The following is an 18,011-nucleotide window of genomic DNA, read 5'->3' as shown; positions in this document are numbered from 1 at the left end:
AGACCGGTGTCAGAACATGTGGCAGGCGTGTCCCAAACGTGTCCCTGTCCCACTTCAGTGGACCGAACCTGTGTGTTTGCGACCCACTTCGACCATCCTTCATACATTCCCTGGGTAAAATTCCTGGGATGGCGTAGTCGGCTTTTCACTGTGCTCAGGGTCTTTCAGCTGCTCGACCGCACTGGCATGGCAAAGGTCGTGTTCAATCTATGAGCCACTGCAGAAAACGCAAGGGAAGACGCTAGGGGGGGGTCCTAGCACTGTCAAGGTCACGGTGAAGAAAACAATGGAGGACAGATAAGACATTCAACACTTTTGTATGAATTCAGAAGGCATCAGTTCAACATGATAAATCAACAATATTCTTACAGCAGAGAGCTGGAAAAAACCTGTGAAAAGGAGAGGCAGCGATTCACATTGACTTCTCTGAAAACCATGCATGCAAATACAACTCAGAGATTTAAGTCACATGCTTCGGCAACTTCCACCAACAAACTACTCTGCACATTGGTCTTTTGTACACAAAGGTGGCGAAAAGAGCTCATTTGCTTTAGCACAGTGTCACCCTCCAAACACAAAAGCCCCCCAGCTCTCTGGGAACAAGCAAACCCAGTGCTGGATTATCTACAAGCCACAAATCCACAAGTGTCTGCTCTACACTTTTCTTCTTTTCTCGCCCAGAGCTTGCAAGACGAGGTTTTCGGTTTTTGGAGGGACCTTGAAAAGAACAGCGGACAAGCTTGTAACCAATGGCCTTGATATACCCAGGAAACCGGTCCCCATATGGGAAAACTCTGTTTTATAAAAATCAGTGACTGCTATGAAAAAACTGAAAATGCAAAAAACTCTTGTATTTTGCTTGATCACTTGTGGTTATGGTTAGGGCAGGGTGGAGGTTAAGGTTTTATAGTTAGCGTTAGCATTTTTCCCACAAAAGTGAATGAACAGGCCCCATAAGGACAGGTATACCCTACATGTGTGAGCGTGTGTGTGTGTGTGTGTGCGTGTGTGTGTGTGTGTGTGTGTGCGTGTGTGTGTGCGTGCACACATGCCCCCTGAAATGGGTTGGTGCCCCATCATGATTTGGTCCCTGCCTCACACCCATAGTTTGAACTCAAGATGGCGTTTTACTACCGTCTGCCATTCACAGGTACAACATACTCAAGCTGTCCACCATGATGGTCACCCACCTACACCACACAAGGTGGGCACACGCACACCACTATTTACAATTAACACTGACACTAACAGTAACCTGACAATACAATACAGTACAACCCAGGACCGTTACACAGCCTATATACACTATTTACATTGCTGGTACCGGCCCCGACGGATCCGGTCAGCGCTACAATATATTTCTGGATCTTGCATCAAGTCAGGCCTACATTTATCTCCAGAATTAAACGTTTCTAATTTTAGATGAAAGCTAAAATCAATAGACCACACAGAGACAGTTTGTCCATATCACCTCATCAGAGTGAACCAACCCGTCACGTCAGTTACCACGCCGTGATGGGGTCACTTTATTAAAAAATACGATGGAAAGGTGGTGAAATGCTCCATAAATTAATGTTGAATAACAGTGTTGTTTTGTGGAACAATCATATAAATGTAACTTTATTTGAAAGTCTGAAGTGAATTAGTAGACTTTGTACAATGAGACAAATAACGTGTCAAATTCATATTTCGAGATTAATGATATAAAAATGAAAAACAAAAAACTGATTACATGGGTGGATTCCCAAAAAAAAGACATTTTACTAGTAGGAAAACATTAGATTTTTAAAATTAATTTCATGCATTACTACTCGAATGCTGTACATTTTGTCCGTGATGGGTGGAGGATGGTACAAGAATGTCTGAATAAAAAATGATAATATTAATAAGGTGTTATCTCCTAAGACATCCTTAATTATCCTGGTATCAAGATGTTGTGTACATGCATGGATGCTGCATTGTAGGTTGCTTGTGATGTCAGTTTTCTACTCTCTTCTAGAAACAGGCAATGAAGAAAACCAGGGGGTGGAGACCTGCTTGTTAACAAGACCAATTTTGATTGGCTGAGAGACACTGAGGTTGGAGATAAAAGCCTGGCCGCTCCTGCCCCTGACAGAGAGTCAAACCTCTGTTGTTGTTGTTGTTGTTGTTGTTGTTGTTGTTGTTGTTGTTGTTGTTGTTGTTGTTGTTGTTGTTGTTGTTGTTGGTGGTTGAGGTTATTTGGCCTGGTTTAGAGTGGGGTGTGCTATAAGCAATGTTTATTTCCTCTTTCTTTCTTTGTTGTAATTAACCCCTTTTGGGAGCCTGGTAGGGAGGTGGGTGCCATTTTTGTTTGAGTGTGCTTTTCTCCTGTTTTTGGTTAGTTTGGGAGTGAGGGCGATTTCTGTTAACTTGTTTATTTGTTTTGTGTTTTGAGGTAATGTAGTTCCACTCTGAATAGCTAGTCTTGGTTGGTTTGTTATTTTGGCTAGTTTTGGCCCGCTTAGTTGTGCAGGATTATTGTTTGGTAAAGTACCTACAATCGATTTTTTTTACTTCAAAAGAAGCTCTAATATCTGCATTCCTCGTTTTTGTCAGAAGAACAGACATTTTCAGCAGTTAACGTTGAAAACCGTCAGACCCCGTGATCCATTTTGATATAGTACAGTTCCGCCTCCCTGGTCATTACGTTTCATTTCCACATTGGTGATGTGTCGTAGTACGACATTACAAAACAACTAGCATTTACTCCGATGAAAAAGATCGTTTGAATAGGTTTGGGTAGGGGAGGGGGGAATAGACACATTAAGCCAACATTGGGAATTTCAAGCCCCCTACGACCCTGGCTCTGGTTATCCCTGAACCTTAAGTAACTCACTGCTCGCACATCTGTTACTTACTAATGCAGTTGCCTTTTTTTCCCCGAAGCGCTTCGAGAAAGTGTTTTTATACCGTACATCCCGTGTTAGTAATAATTATAAATCTTCAAGAATTCTACTGATATGCAAGTAATCGAATGTCTGAAGGTGTGTATCACTGTTTATTACTTATATCCCAACACCGCCGAGCGAATTTTTATTTAGTCTTAGTCCTGCGTACAGTTATATTTGCGTAACTGTTCACAGATGCTAAATGCGCCCTTCATCAGAAATGGCATTCCCACTGAAAGTATGTTTTCGCCTGATGGTTTACACAGCCGTACCAGTGTATGATGGTCATTCTAGCTGGATTATCTTTCTGTATAAAATGCTGTGTCCCGTTTTGATCATCAGGACGCGGGCAAAAAATTAGATCGTTGCCAGACGGGGGTAAATATTGGTGACAGTTATATGTTAGATACCTTATTTGTTTACGTCTCTGTAGTATATTCTGTGGTTCTTGAGCTTTCGATAATACTTTTGTGTTTTAATATTTATAATTCGGATAACGTTTTCAAAGTGAAAGAGAAAGTAAATCTGTCCCAATTTATCAATATCCACCTCTTAAAAGTAACAACCGTATGTCCGATGGATCAAATCAAACGAAACTAAAATTATTTATCAAATGCAACAGTTAAAAAACGAGGCTGAAGTTTCTTATTCGGCAGTTTCTTATTTGCAAGGTCTGTGCCGCATTAAATAGATGTAATTCATTTATAGTTCTTAAAATGACATGCATTATTTCTGCAACACTATATGGTGTAAAAACTCTAGTCAAAAGAACGGGTACTAATGGGAACAAGTGCCAGTTTCAGACGGGATAAAAAAAATACAATAAAAAAATTTCTACCTCGGGATATAAGTTGTATCAGATGGTATTTAGCTTTCTAACAGATGTTTTGACATTGACAAAATAAATTGCTGTAAATATAACAGAGCATGTATTGTTTTTCGATGGGTCATAATGGAAAAAATACCAGTTTCAAAGGACATTATTTTAGCTACCCTACAGCAAAATATCTTCTAACTTATTTTACGTGTGATAGTTGATGTAGCGCATGGTATTTAGCTTTTTAACAGACGTATGACATCGGCGAAATAAATTAATTGCTGTCAGCACAATAGAACATGCATTACGTCTCTCGTGCGATTAAAATTATTTCCCCGAGTGTATACATCAACTTCAACTCCCACAATTCTTAGCGAACAATCCCGTTACCTCACGCAGCTGAGCTTGTCTTTTTTATTTATGGAATTGCGCATACGGGCATGGCATATCACAGTCATGAAGCTTCATACAAATACAAGTAGCACGAGTGTTTAAAGAAGTAGTATGAAAAAAAGACAAAAAGAACAAATAATTTAAGTAAACTTGAAAAGCCTTACCAAAGTTACCAAGTTTTTTGTTGTGCCGAAGCTTTATATTTGTCAATGCAGAAGAGTAAGGACAAAGATTAGAATGTATAAAAGACATAAATAACGGTATCTTTCTGGAATATTTTCTTTTATGAATATAGAAACTCTACCCAATATTATCAAGAGATTAACTAGAAAACGCTAATCTCTGTTGGATTTCAATATTGGATTTAATCGAAATTAGTAAAATATAACACAGTTGAATAGGGATTTCTTTTCCAATTCTTCTCTTTAAATTGAAAAAAGTACAAAACCACATTAAAAATAAATGCTCAACGGACTTGGTATAATGTTTACAAAATACACAGGCATCACTAACATCAATAAACTTAGACAGAGTACCAGTACTTGGATATCAGCTGTGTGTTATACAGCATTTCCGTAACTTTGTTGTTAAGCAGATATTTATAAGCCCAGATTGAACACCAATTCCTATTTGGGTAAACGATCCATCTATACATTACCGCAGAACAGGTATTACGAACCAATAATTGTCTTATAAAATTGTTAGTACATTTTTTTATCCAAAATATTAATCCACTGAATAGATAATACAATTCTGTCATTGCTAAATTCTTTTACTCCACCAGAATTACATTTAATTAACAAAAGAAGGCCTTCTGGAATAGCACCACACAACTTTTGATATTCATTTGTTGTACAAATATTGCCAAATCTAGAACAAAACTCTAAATAGTGTAGCGCAGCGGTACCGGTGGGCAGCACGGCATGTTGGACTGATGCCAGATTTGTAAATAGTTCCAGTAATTACTGATGTTGTTATAAATGTATTGTGTGCTATGTCATGTAGTGACTAGTGATCATCGTTGTATGTAGTGTCTGTGTATGTATGTGTATGTGTTTGCACTGGCGCTGCCCACGGTGCTTGTCACCCCACTTACTCCTAATACACACGGTGGGCAGTGCGAGTGTGTTGGTTGAAGTGGTACAGGTGTAATAAACTCCACCTGGTGATTGTACCATGAAGTGACTCTGCTGGCTAATTATTGCAAGCATGGTTCACTGACCCATTACAATGGTGTCAGAAGTGGAATTGGAATCATCACATTCATTATTGGAATCATCTCAAATATTTTGAGAAAGGTTTACAGCGGCCATGGTAGGGAGCGCCTGAAGAGCATATGAAGACCCCGGGAACCGAGCAGCGTGCCTTCCCGGGGAAACCTGATGGTGCCAGCGCAACCCACCCACTCCGCCTGCCAGCAGAGTGAGCAGAAGCAAGTGCGCTGACACAAGAGAGCGCAAGACCTGCGGAGAAGCTCCTGCACTATGGAGGGAAGACGCCCCTGGACACTTACCTGGTCCAAGTGTGCCCAGCCACCTGGCACAATGGCCGGAGCGAAGAAGAGATGGCGGTGCACCTAGCCTTGATGCTGGAGGGGGATGCACTCCAGGCTCTCCTGAGCTTGGCCCCCGGTGAGCAGCAAAATGTCGCTGCCCTGGAGGTGGTGCTGGGGCTGCGGTTCGGCCAGCAGCGGTCCGTGGAGGCAGAGAGGACTGAGCTCGCGAACCGGTGAAGGCGGGATGGAGAGACCCTGGGGGCATTTGCTGTGAACCTCCACATCCTCATATGGAGGAGTTACCCGGACTTCCCGGTTCCGCACAGGAAGAGCTGGCATGGCAAGCCTTTATTCAGACACTAACACTGAGGCATCTGCGCCAGCACATCCAATTGTAGATGCCGGCCATGCTCACTGAGGCCCTAGCGAAGGCAGAAAGGGCTGTGGAAATCCTGTCCCTGTCAGCAACATCAAGCCGCAGAAGCTGCATCTGTGTGCCCGAGGGCTGAGACAGCAAGGAGGACCAGCGCATGCATGCGACCTTTGCAGAGTCACGGTGGAGACCCCGCCCCCCAGCAGCTGCCCCCTGTTACCACTGCGGAGAGCTTGGGCACTTTCTTTATGACTGCCCTGCCCCAGCACCACGCTCTCACCCCGAACAACAACAGGAAAACACCAGGCAGTCTAAGCCCAACAACTGCACCTAGAGTGGGCCGGCTTGGCAAGGTTATGGGTCTGTACCTTAACTGCCTGGTAGCATAAACACCCTGCCGAGCCTTGGCAGACACAGGATCCATTTTGTGCTACCTGGTACCAGTGAAGCTGCGCCAACTGGCTATCCAAACAACTGACGTGCAGTTGACCTAACTGACGTGTCAGGAACCTAAGGATTGTGTTCTCTGCGATCTGGTAGGCAGGGTTACGTCTAAAGTACTCCCTTCCCCAGCGCTGAACGTGCTACCTGGGCCATGTCGTCAGTGGGGAAGGTCCGAAAAGAGGGCAGTGGTGCGAGGCCTACCCCATGTAACGGGAAAGAGGTACATCATTTCCTGACTCTTTGTTAAAGACTGCGCCAGCATTGTGAAACCGCTGCACTGTCTTACAGAGAAGGGAAGTGGTTTTGTGTAGACTGATGCCTGTGCTGCAGCTTTCAACCAGCTTTGCGCAGCATTCGCCGATGCCCCTGTGCTGGCGTATCCAAGTACATGTCTCCCCTTCATCTTGGACACGGACGCTAGTAGCGTGGGACTAGGCGCTGTGCTGTCACAGGTGGGACCCAAAGGGGAGCACAGAGTTGCATACTTCAGCCGGACACTTGTACGGACACAGTTATCCAAAGATCCTATGAGCCGAACCACACTCACAGAATCATGCCACCATCAGGAAAGCCAAGATCAGTAAATCTGCAAGCACTAAACAGAGTAGGAGCAAGAACACACCCCTGGCAAATCTGAGAATCAACTGGGCAGAGTTGCACAGAAGCAACATCCATTAATAGGGTGAGCAAAATATGCTGAGATCATCATTCTTCATAATGCTAATATAGTCAAGGGAACTTTATAGACTATCCTATAGATTATACACATAATTCCAAGAAGTATTAATGACAAAAATAAACCTTTTCTTGAACAAATTTTGAACAAATCTTGAACAAAAATTACGAAATGCATTTTGTGGCTCCAAAAAATGTAGTTATTTAGTGGACAACATGCATTTTGTGATTGGAATGACCTTTTTACTCAGGTAATCAGATACATTCAGCCTTCTGTCCATGAAATGCAAGGTGCTATCAATTCTGTGCACGTCTTCATGTTTTTGTGGACAAAATGTAATTGCACTTTACCTTTCAATGAGCAAAATGACACATTGCTTGATTTTGTCATTAAATAATCCTTTTTGTGGCACAGAATGTATTTTGTTTCATGGGTTATTGCATTATCAGCATTTAGAGGAATAAGTATTTAGTGCACCCTATTAATCAATGTCACTTCTGTGCTCTTGAAACTGCCAAACATGTTCAATTTGCCTATAACTAGTATAAACAGTTAAGGTATTTATGCATTTATATATTTTTGTATCTCTCTCCAGGTTTCCAAACCAGCAGTTGCAACTTCATGGCGAAAATCTGTTCAAGAAAAGGTTTATTTTTGTTATTAATACTTCTTGGAATTATGTGTATAATCTATAGGATAGTCTATAAAGTTCCCTTAGGGGGGAATCTGACTATATTAGCATTATGAAGAATGATGATCTCAGCATATTTTGCTCACCCTATTAATGGGTGCTGCTTCTGTGCTCTTCCAGACATCTTAAATTAACCTATAATGGGTATGATCAGTTAAGATATTATGCATTTATAATTTTCTGTGTTTTCCTTCTCCAGATATACTGAACAGCCAATTTCATCTTCATGGAGAAAACGTGTTTTACAAAATATTTTTTTTTGTCATTAATACTTTTTGCAGTGATGTGGATAATCCATAACATAGCCTTAGGGCGAAATCTGACTATATATACACATTTATGGGGAAATATTTTACATCCAACAGCTGATCTGAGTAATCAGCATGTAAAGAACTTGACTGAGCAAAATATAACGCCGATTAAGGACACAAAGCATTTCCTGGTCTCTGCCTACAAAGATCACAGGATTGATGGAACCATTCGTATCATTAGCATATTTAGGAGGGATGATGTCAGAAGACTGTATTGTATCATTGGTTGTGCTCAACATGGATATTTTATTACAGCAGCAGAGGTCGACATACACCGTGATCATTTTGGGTTCCCTTACCAGACCACAGACCTGCTGTGTAAAACTGACCCAAAGTGTGATGCTACAAATGTCACCATCAGTATTAATAGATACACCTCAGACATTCCAGATATGATCTTCCTTCCCATACGAAACAGAGAGAGGAAAGAGCACAACTTCAAACACAACTTCACTGTCTGCATCTCTACCCTTTATGGAGGTTATAACAACGTACTGCAGTTTGTGCAGACCATAGAAGTGTACAAGCTCCTGGGCATACAGAAGGTGGTCATCTATAACACCAGCTGTGGTCCAGACCTCGATAAGGTTCTGCAGTACTACAGGGAGGAGGGTACACTTGAAATCCACCAATGGCCAATAGATCAGTTCCTCAATCCCTCCAAAGGCTGGAAATTCCAAAGGGACAAAGGTGACCTACATTACTATGGGCAGTTAACTACTCTGAACGACTGTATCTACAGAAACATGTACAGATCCAAGTATCTTCTGCTGAACGACATTGATGAAATAATTATGCCTTATCAGCACGCTACACTGGAGCTTCTCCTGGAGGACCTGCAAAGGCAAAACCCCACAGTAGGAGTCTTTGTTATCGAGAATCGTATCTTCCCCAAAACCGTCTTTGATAATAAAGGCAGATTCAATTTAACACAGTGGAAAAACGTCCCAGGAATAAACATCATGGAACACATCTACCGGGAACCTGTCAAGAAAGATGCTTTCAACCCCCCCAAGATGATCATAAACCCCAGGCAAGTGGTGCAGACATCAGTGCATTCAGTGCTGAAGAATTACGGAGATACATTGAGGGTTCCAGCTGATGTGAGCAGAATGATACATGTCAAAGTTCCCTTTCAAACGAGTCTCACCAAAGAACAACTGTATGTCGATACAAAGCTGTGGGAGTTTTCGAAGGACCTTGTGCCAAATGTTGACAATGTGTTGAAAAAAATCAGGGGTCTCTCACTGAAGCATTTTACTTCAGTTATAAATTGCATCTTATGTGTGTAACTAGAATCCATCAGAGGATTTTCAGCTGAAAATAGAAACATAACATATATACAATATCTCACAAAAGTGAGTACACCCCTCACATTTTTGTAAATATTTTATTATATCTTTTCATGGGACAAAAATGAAGATATGACACTTTGATACAATGTAAAGAAGTCAGTATACAGCTTGTATAACAGTGTAAATTTGCTGTCCCCTCAAAATAAGTAAACACACAGCCATCAATGTCTAAACCACTGGCAACAAAAGTAAGTACCCCCCTAAGTGAAAATGCCCAAATTGTGCCCAAAGTGTCAATATTTTGTGTGGCCACCATTATTTTCCAGAACTGCCTTAACTGTCTTGGGCATGAAGGTCACTGGAGCTTCACAGGTTGCCAATGGAATCCTCTTCCTCTCCTCCATGATGACATCAAGGAGCTGGTGGATGTTAGAGACCTTGCGTTCCTCCACCTTCCATGTGAGGATGCCCTACAGATGCTCAATAGGGTTCAGGTCTGGAGACATGCTTGGCCAGTCCAGCACCTTTACCCTCAGTTTCTTTAGCAAAGCAGTGGTCGTCTTGGAGGTGTGTTTGGGCTCGGTATCATGTTGGAATACTGCCCTGCGGCCCAGTTTCCAAAGGGAGGGGATCATGCTCTGCTTCAGTATGTCACAGTACATGTTGGCATTCATCGATCCCTCAATGAACTGCAGCTCCCCAGTGCCCGCAGCACTCATGCAGCCCCAAACCATGACACTCCCACCACCATGCATATCTTTGTACTCCTCACCTGCTTGACGTCACACACGCTTGACACCATCTGAACCAAAGAACTTTATCTTAGTCTCATCAGGCCACAGGACATGGTTCCAGGAACCCGTGTCCTTAGTCTGCTTGTCTTCAGCAAACTGTTTGCGGGCTTCTTGTGCATCATCTTTAGAAGATGCTTCTTCCTGGGACGACAGCCATGCAGACCAATTTGTTGCAGTGTGCGGTGTGTGGTCTGAGCACTGACAGGCTGACCCCCCCACCCCTTCAACCTCTGCAGCAATGCTGGCAGAACTCATATATTTATTTTCAAAAGACCCTCTGGATATGATGCTGAGCATGTTCACTCAGCTCCTTTGGTCGACCATGGCGAGGCCTGTTCTGAGTGGAACCTGCCCTGTTACACCGCTGCATGGTCTTGGCCACCGTGCTGCAGCTCAGTTTCAGGGTGCTGGCAGGCTTCTTTCAGCCTTGGACATCTTTATGTAGAGGAACAATTATTTTTCTCAGATCCTCAGAGTTCTTTGCCATGAGGTTTTTTTGGTTTTCAGTATCCTCTTTACCTTCAGAATCTAGCTTTATCTAACGACAGTATTTTGCCTAAAAACTGCAACAGAAAACAGTATTTCTCCCTCCTCTTTGTGTCAAATCCTCCCTGCAGTGCCTCTGCATAGGCCTGTACCCCAGGTTTGGAACCACTGGAGCAGTGGCCAGTAGTAGGCTATATTGAACTTGTGGAGAATATAGAACAATCCAATGTAATTTTCTGTTACTGTTGTGTATGACTCCTCTATATGACTGATTTGATTTTTTTCACTATTGTAGAGAATAATGTCATTAGAAGGGAATGAAACACCTCACGTCCTGGTGTTTGTCGATGAGGCTGGTTTCAACCTGGCCAAGGGCCGCAGACGTGGTCGTAACATCATTGGCCAGTGGGCCAATGTGAATTTCCACCGCTCATCAGGGGCTGGTTCACTACCCATCCAAGGATGCTAATGGAGCTACTACCACCACACTCTCCTTTCCTCAATCCGATTGAGGAGTTTTTTTCCGCTTGGAGGTACAGAATATGAACATCAGGCTCAAGACCAGAGGTCCCTGCTCCATGCAATGGATGCTGCGTGCGAGGACATCACAGGGGATCAGTGTAGGGGATGGTTGAATTTAGTTTTGGCACATGGGTAAACTGTTTTGGGAGAGATATGAGCTTTTACTAGTGAGCTGTAATGTTGTGCAGAACTGTAAAACTGTTTGGCAGAATGATGTTATAGTTTTAAGAATGTAATTTCTGTTTCAAGAAATGAGCCAAACCAACTGAGAAAAACTGTAATTCATTCATTCATTCATTCATTTACGGAAGCCCTGAAGGTCAAAACACCAACAAATTCGAAAACACGCCAGCAAAAGAGAAAACACAAGAAGTGCATTTTCTTTATTTTTTTCCTTTTATTGTATTAATTGTAATTGAATGTCTTCCTTAAGAAGCAATTTATCAGATCTGAACAATATGTTTTGGCTTTCGGTAAGTTTCAAAAATAAATCTGTAGCAAAAATATGTGTAGAAATTAAAAGCCTCAGCTAAAGACCCCTGATTTATTCAACACACTGTCAGCTAAAGACCCCTGATTTATTCAACACACTGTCAGCTAAAGACCCCTGATTTATTCAACACACTGTCAGCTGAAGATCCCTGATTTATTTAACACACTGTCACCTGAAGATACCTGATTTATTCAACACAGTCACCTGAAGATCCCTGATTTATTCAACACACTGTCAGCTGAAGATCCCTGATTTATTCAACACACTGTCACCTGAAGATCCCTGATTTATTTAACACACTGTCACCTGAAGATACCTGATTTATTCAACACAGTCACCTGAAGATCCCTGATTTATTCAACACAGTCACCTGAAGATACCTGATTTATTCAACACACTGTCAGCTGAAGATCCCTGATTTATTCAACACACTGTCACCTGAAGATCCCTGATTTATTTAACACACTGTCACCTGAAGATACCTGATTTATTCAACACAGTCACCTGAAGATCCCTGATTTATTCAACACACTGTCACCTGAAGATACCTGATTTATTCAACACACTGTCACCTGAAGATCCCTGATTTATTCAACACAGTCACCTGAAGATCCCTGATTTATTCAACACACTGTCAGCTAAAGACCCCTGATTTATTCAACACACTGTCACCTGAAGATCCCTGATTTATTCAACACACTGTCACCTGAAGATACCTGATTTATTCAACACACTGTCACCTGAAGATCCCTGATTTATTCAACACACTGTCAGCTGAAGACCCCTGATTTATTCAACACACTGTCAGCTGAAGACCCCTGATTTATTCAACACGCGCCTGCTGCATGGCGGCACTCAGGACCCAGTTTGAGGTGACCCATCCAGGTAGGCACATGGAACATCTTGTCCTCTGCTGTTGGGGGAGCTTCAGGCAGCACTCTGAGGTACACAGACCGGGGAGTGGCCAGATCTCTGTAGGTGGCTATACCTACTTCATACCTACTTTTGGTCTGGTCGGTCTGACGGCTGCCATACTCAGGGAGTAGCTATTGCTGTAGCAGACCGGCTCTTTCTGATGGCATCTGATATCACTCCTTGGCTGCACTGCGCTGGGCCGGCTACTTTGAGCAGGTGTTTAAAGCTGACCCTCTAGCTAGGATGTTGGATATCTCTGGGTCCACGGTTCCAATCAGCTGTGAACCACCTAATCACACTGAAATTGCACGGGTGGTGAATCAGCTGAGGGGAGGGAAGGCTGCAGGGATCTGTGGTATCCGAGGTGAACTTCTCCGGACTGGTGGTAAGGCTGTCCTCCTGGCATTCCAAGCCATCTTTGCTTCCATCTGGGAGTCAAGCGTCATCCCATCTTACTGGAAAACGGGACTTGCAGTCCCAATCTGTCACCTGAAGATCCCTGATTTTTTCAACACACTGTCAACATTTGGCACAAGGTCCTTCGAAAACTCCCACAGCTTTGTATCTACATACAGTTGTTCTTTGGCGAGACTCGTTCCAGAGGGAACTTTGACATGTATCATTCTGCTCACATCAGCTGGAACTCTCAATGTGTCTCCATAATTCTTCAGCACTGAATGCACTGATGTCTGCACCACTTGCCTGGGGTTCATGATCATCTTGGTGGGGTTGTAAACATGTTTCCTGTCAGGTTCCTGGTAGATGTGTTCCATGATGTTTATTCCTGGGACGTTTTTCCACTGTGTTAAATTGAATCTGCCTTTATCATCAAAGATGGTTTTGGGGAAGATACGATTCTCGATAACAAAGACTCCTACTGTGGGGTTTTGCCTTTGCAGGTCCTCCAGGAGATGCTCCAGTGTAGCGTGCTGATAAGGCATAATTATTTCATCAATGTCGTTCAGCAGAAGATACTTGGATCTGTACATGTTTCTGTAGATACAGTCGTTCAGAGTAGTTAACTGCCCATAGTAATGGAGGTCACCTTTATGTTCTTTAAAGTTCCAGCCTTTGGAGGGATTGAGAAACCGATCTATTGGCCATTGGTGGATTTCAAGTGTACCCTCCTCCCTGTAGTACTGCAGAACCTTATCGAGGTCTGGGCCACAGCTGGTGTTATAGATGACCACCTTCTGTATGCCCAGGAGCTTGTACACTTCTATGGTCTGCACAAACTGCAGTACATTGTTATAAGATCCAAAAAGGGTAGAGATGCAGACAGTGAAATTATGTTTGAAGTTGTGCTCTTTCCTCTCTTTGTTTCGTATGGGAAGGAAGATCATATCTGGAATGTCTGAGGTGTATGGAGAATTACTGATGGTGACATTTGTAGCATCACACTTTGGTTCAGTTTTACACAGCAGGTCTGTGGTCTGGTAAGGGAACCCAAAATGATCACTGTGTATGTCAACCTCTGCTGCTGTAACTAAATATCCATGTTGAGCACAACCAATGATGCAATAAAGTGTTCTGACATCATCCCTCCTAAATATGCTAATGATACGAATGGTTCCATCAATCCTGTGATCTTTGTAGGCAGAGACCAGGAAATGTTTTGTGTCCTTAATCGGCGTTATATTTTGCTCAGTCAAGTTCTTTGCAGACTGATTACTCAGATCAGCTGTTGGATGTAAAATATTTCCCCATAAATGTGGATATACAGTCAGATTCCCCCCTAAGGGAACTTTATAGACTATCCACATAATTCCAAGTATTAATGACAAAAAAAAAAAATTCTTGTACAAGTTTTCTCCATGAAGAACTGCTGGTTTGGAAACCTGGAAAAAGAAAAAAAAATATATATAAATGCATAAAAACTTTGTTTATACTCGTTATAGGCAAATTTAATGTTTGGCAGTTTCAAGAGCACAATGATTAATATGGTTAATTAAATACCGCCAGATCATTATTCTGCATAATGCTAATAATGCACGTGGTTCCAGCTTCTGTGATCTTTGTAGGCAGATACGAGAAAATGCTTTGGCTCATTAATCAGTGTTATATTTTATGTAATCCATAAATAAGCTCTGTGATCCAGAATACTATCCACAGATATGTATTTTCCTATTTCCATTCTATAAAATCACATCCACAAAAATTTGGAGCAATTTGTACATATGAAACATGTTTTTAAAATGATAAATGAATAATAATAATATTAATAATAATAATAATAATAATGCATTTTATTTACACCTTACAAACCACAACCAACGCAATATGCATGCATACTTCTACATCTGTATATGCTTATGCATATAAACATTCAAAATTACCATAAATCAAATAAATATAAAGTAGCAAAATTTAAGTGAATAGGCAGTTTTAAAATGATGAGGTTTAAGTCAACATTTGAATGTAGAAAGACAATCAGAACTATGGATATTGGGAGAGAGAGAGATTTCAAAGACGGGCCGCATAACTACAGGCCCTGAAGCCCATGGTGGTCAGGCGAGCAGCAGGCAAAATCTTCTACATTTTTCTACTATTTGTAATATTCCAAACTTGCTTATAAACTAAATATCCATCAAGGAAAAGTAAAAACTGAAATGAGTAAATTACCAGATATATCCATAATTGCCCATACTTAATTGTAAATTTAAGCTCTAAACATAATCTTCATCTCAACCTTTTTTAATTAAACCACTTCAAGCATTTCAGTCATTTGCCTTTCCTGTAATACTCTGTGACAGGTTGGCAACTTTTACAATGTACATTTCTCAGAGTGTATGTCAGCAATATAAGTAAGTGGAGCTTTATTGTCATCCGAAACAAAACACAATAAAGTACACAGTGAGAAATATTGTTCTCCTAAACCATGAGTGCAACATGAAACACAAACAACACACAGGACAGATCACAATGAGGGTGAGAGGGGCAGTAATTTTTACACCACACCTATCTACATATAATATCTGAATGTGATTGAATGTGCATATATACAGTACAGGGTAAGTAAAGTGAGTAAGTTATGTTGTGCAAATTAGGCAAGTTGTGCAAGAGCGCAATACGTGCAATATGTGTGTAAAGGACTAGATGTGGACATGTTCACAATAGCAGCCATAACGGGATCGGAATATAATGTTATAATCTCACATACTGCTGTTTGGTAAATTTGTAGAGGGGGATCACTGTATGTAAAAAGGTCTTGATAGGAAATGACAAAGCAATTTGATATGCAAAGTGTACAGTGCTGTTTGTTTTGAAATTGCACTGGAATTTTAGTTTTTTTTTTTTTAAACAGTTTTCCCAATAAATTTAATATTTTTTCCCTGTATTTCAAAATGACAGGAAAGGGGTGGGCGTGGGGAAGGACAGAGTTAAGGATTAGGAGAACTGAATGGATTTGGGCGTGATTAGTTGTTAATAATGGGCTGATATTTGTGCCTCTAGAAACTGAATATGAAGAGTGTATATTTGAATCTGCAGTCGTTGCATTAAAGAACTGATGCATAAGCCGTGCTCAAAGTTGAGAAATAAAAGTGTCGCTACTGTGTTGACCGTGAGAACTGCGGTGGGGGTGTTGGGAACAACAGAAGCGCCTCAACAACACTGTAGTTACTGCGCGCGCCGCCCTGCCACTCTCGCGTGACGCTTGTCTCAGAGTAGCAGAGTACTGGCAACCTGTCAGAAGTGGTGGTGCGATAAAGATTAAAATTAAAATTCTTATTACGTATATGATGACTCGTGCAGCTGCGCTAACCTATTGTAATGACAAACCTCTGAATCTCGCATTTGCGGCTCACGCGTCCACTTTACCCGAACCTGCAGAACTGTCGTAAACGTGGAAATGAGCTGCGTTGTGAAGCTGCGGTCGATTACTTTTCCTCAAGGACCCGGATTGTGCATCTCAATTAATTGAAAATGAATCGTGAGAACTTAAATTGAATTGGGAGAAGTGGATTTGTAAGTATAGAGCGTTACATTTTCCAAGTAGGATAAATGCAGTTTCAAGTTTCAAAGAATTCAGATTCAAACTAATAAATTCAGATTTTAAATGCAGCAACTGCAGATTCAAATATACACTATTCATATTGGCACAAATATCAGCTCGTAGTTCATGACTGGGACTAATGCTGCGACATTGTATTTCTTTTTTCTACTGAATGAATGTACCAGTGTAAAAAACCAGTAATGAGATTTAAAAAAGACAAGAAATCATATTAAAATTACAAGAATAAACTGTGTATTGAAATGTGTTTTATGATTTAGCCAAAAAATTCAGTATAAATAGAATTCATTAAATAACATCAACCATGAAAATTAAGTGTTCTTTATTGACAAAAGTAGCAGCATTTTCTGTAATTTTATTTTTATCTCGCCGATGTCTGGACTCCATTGTCGGCCAAACATGTCCCCGCTTGGCCAGCAGAGGTTGCTGATCATCCCAACCGACAGAAAAACGGGGAAACAAACAGGTCGCCTATTTTTTTCTTTTCCTGTTTTATTTCGTTCTAATTTTAAAACAGAAAAACAAAAACAGAACGCGGATGTTTAAAATCAATCAAATGATTTTAACAAATAGACATCTGATGATTAAATAAGCAAATCGAGTAAGTGGGATAAAGTTCTGCAATCCCTAAAAATTTAAAGTGTTTCCACAATTTTGGCCACGAGTGTATATAGATGCTAAGATACTAATTGATACTATCACTATTGGATTAGATACTCATTTGCAACAGTATCGATAGCACCAGTTCTCTCTTCACCAGACAAAAGTACTTCAGTTTTGGAACAAATTTTTCTGATGAAGAAATATGGAGACACACGCAAAAAAGCATTTAATGTAAGTGAAATACAACAGTAATTCTATCTGTTTATTTTTCCCTGCACTACTTCTGTTTTCCCAGTACTTATGCAGAACTTCCAAGTTAGCGCCGGTGCTTGTCGTCAACCATTCAGCACAATTTAGCGCTATATGCTCCGCTCAGTTGTTCTTAGTTCCGCAAAAAGTATGTATTTGTAGCAAATACAATTCAGCAGCGAGAACAGTCCACATTTTCATCAGATAAGCATGCAGTGGGGACAAAATGCGTTTTAAACACATATTCAAATCACGTTTTTATTTTAGTGATTGTCACAAAAAAACGTCTGGCTATATTCTCGTCAGCATTTTTATTAATTTAGACTAAAAATTACAAAGATTCGCTCGGCGGTGTTGGTATAGGTAAAAAATAGATACACACCTTCAGATATTCGATTGCTTGATTTTCAGCAGAATTCTTAAAGACTGTTACAAAGGAAGTAGACTTCGCTTCTGCATAAGCCTGTACGAAAAAGTCATTGATCTAGAAACAGTGGGTGACTTGGGGCGGACGACAGCGAGGCATAGGAACA

At 41.2% G+C, this 18,011-nt stretch overlaps 2 protein-coding genes across 52 annotated transcripts; one reads left to right on the top strand and one right to left on the bottom strand.

The window, feature by feature from the left end:
- Positions 1–2,134: 2,134 nt before the first annotated feature.
- On the top strand, positions 2,135–11,601 carry LOC125714319 (beta-1,4-galactosyltransferase galt-1-like). 2 transcript variants are annotated; one of them, XM_048984818.1, is made up of 2 exons: positions 2,135–3,005; positions 7,998–11,601. In XM_048984818.1, exon 2 carries the CDS (start codon positions 8,025–8,027, stop codon positions 9,399–9,401), a length of 1,377 nt encoding a protein of 458 aa, XP_048840775.1. In that variant the 5' UTR covers positions 2,135–3,005; positions 7,998–8,024; the 3' UTR covers positions 9,402–11,601. The 2 variants fall into 2 exon arrangements, with proteins under 2 accessions (XP_048840775.1, XP_048840782.1); XM_048984825.1 differs by lacking the exon at positions 2,135–3,005 and having other exon boundaries at positions 7,837–8,966; positions 9,061–9,142.
- A 54-nt stretch (positions 11,602–11,655) lies between these two features.
- On the bottom strand, positions 11,656–17,991 carry LOC125714382 (beta-1,4-galactosyltransferase galt-1-like). 50 transcript variants are annotated; one of them, XR_007383673.1, is made up of 4 exons: positions 17,861–17,991; positions 11,972–14,452; positions 11,904–11,937; positions 11,656–11,803 (listed from the first exon to the last, which is right to left on the bottom strand). XR_007383673.1 is itself a non-coding variant. In XM_048984930.1 (2 exons), the coding sequence occupies exon 2, from the start codon at positions 14,375–14,377 to the stop codon at positions 13,100–13,102; it is 1,278 nt and encodes a 425-aa protein (XP_048840887.1). In that variant the 5' UTR covers positions 14,378–14,452; positions 17,861–17,991; the 3' UTR covers positions 11,656–13,099. The 50 variants fall into 50 exon arrangements, 1 of the variants encoding a protein (XP_048840887.1); XR_007383675.1 differs by having other exon boundaries at positions 11,656–11,937; positions 11,972–12,047; positions 12,080–14,452; XR_007383688.1 differs by having other exon boundaries at positions 11,656–11,913; positions 12,016–12,047; positions 12,080–14,452.
- Positions 17,992–18,011: the final 20 nt, after the last annotated feature.

This window comes from Brienomyrus brachyistius, chromosome 2 (assembly GCF_023856365.1).
Source record: "Brienomyrus brachyistius isolate T26 chromosome 2, BBRACH_0.4, whole genome shotgun sequence".
NCBI classification, from domain to species: Eukaryota; Metazoa; Chordata; class Actinopteri; order Osteoglossiformes; family Mormyridae; genus Brienomyrus; species Brienomyrus brachyistius.
The sequence above is the reverse complement of the archived record's forward strand: the minus strand, read 5'-3'. Positions and strand labels throughout refer to the sequence as shown.

Bases quoted from the DNA above. Each gene is read 5' to 3' on its own strand.
- LOC125714319 (XM_048984818.1), top strand. From the start codon at position 8,025: ATGGAGAAAACGTGTTTTACAAAATATTTTTTTTTGTCATTAATACTT.
- LOC125714382 (XM_048984930.1), bottom strand. From the start codon at position 14,377: ATGTGGATAGTCTATAAAGTTCCCTTAGGGGGGAATCTGACTGTATAT.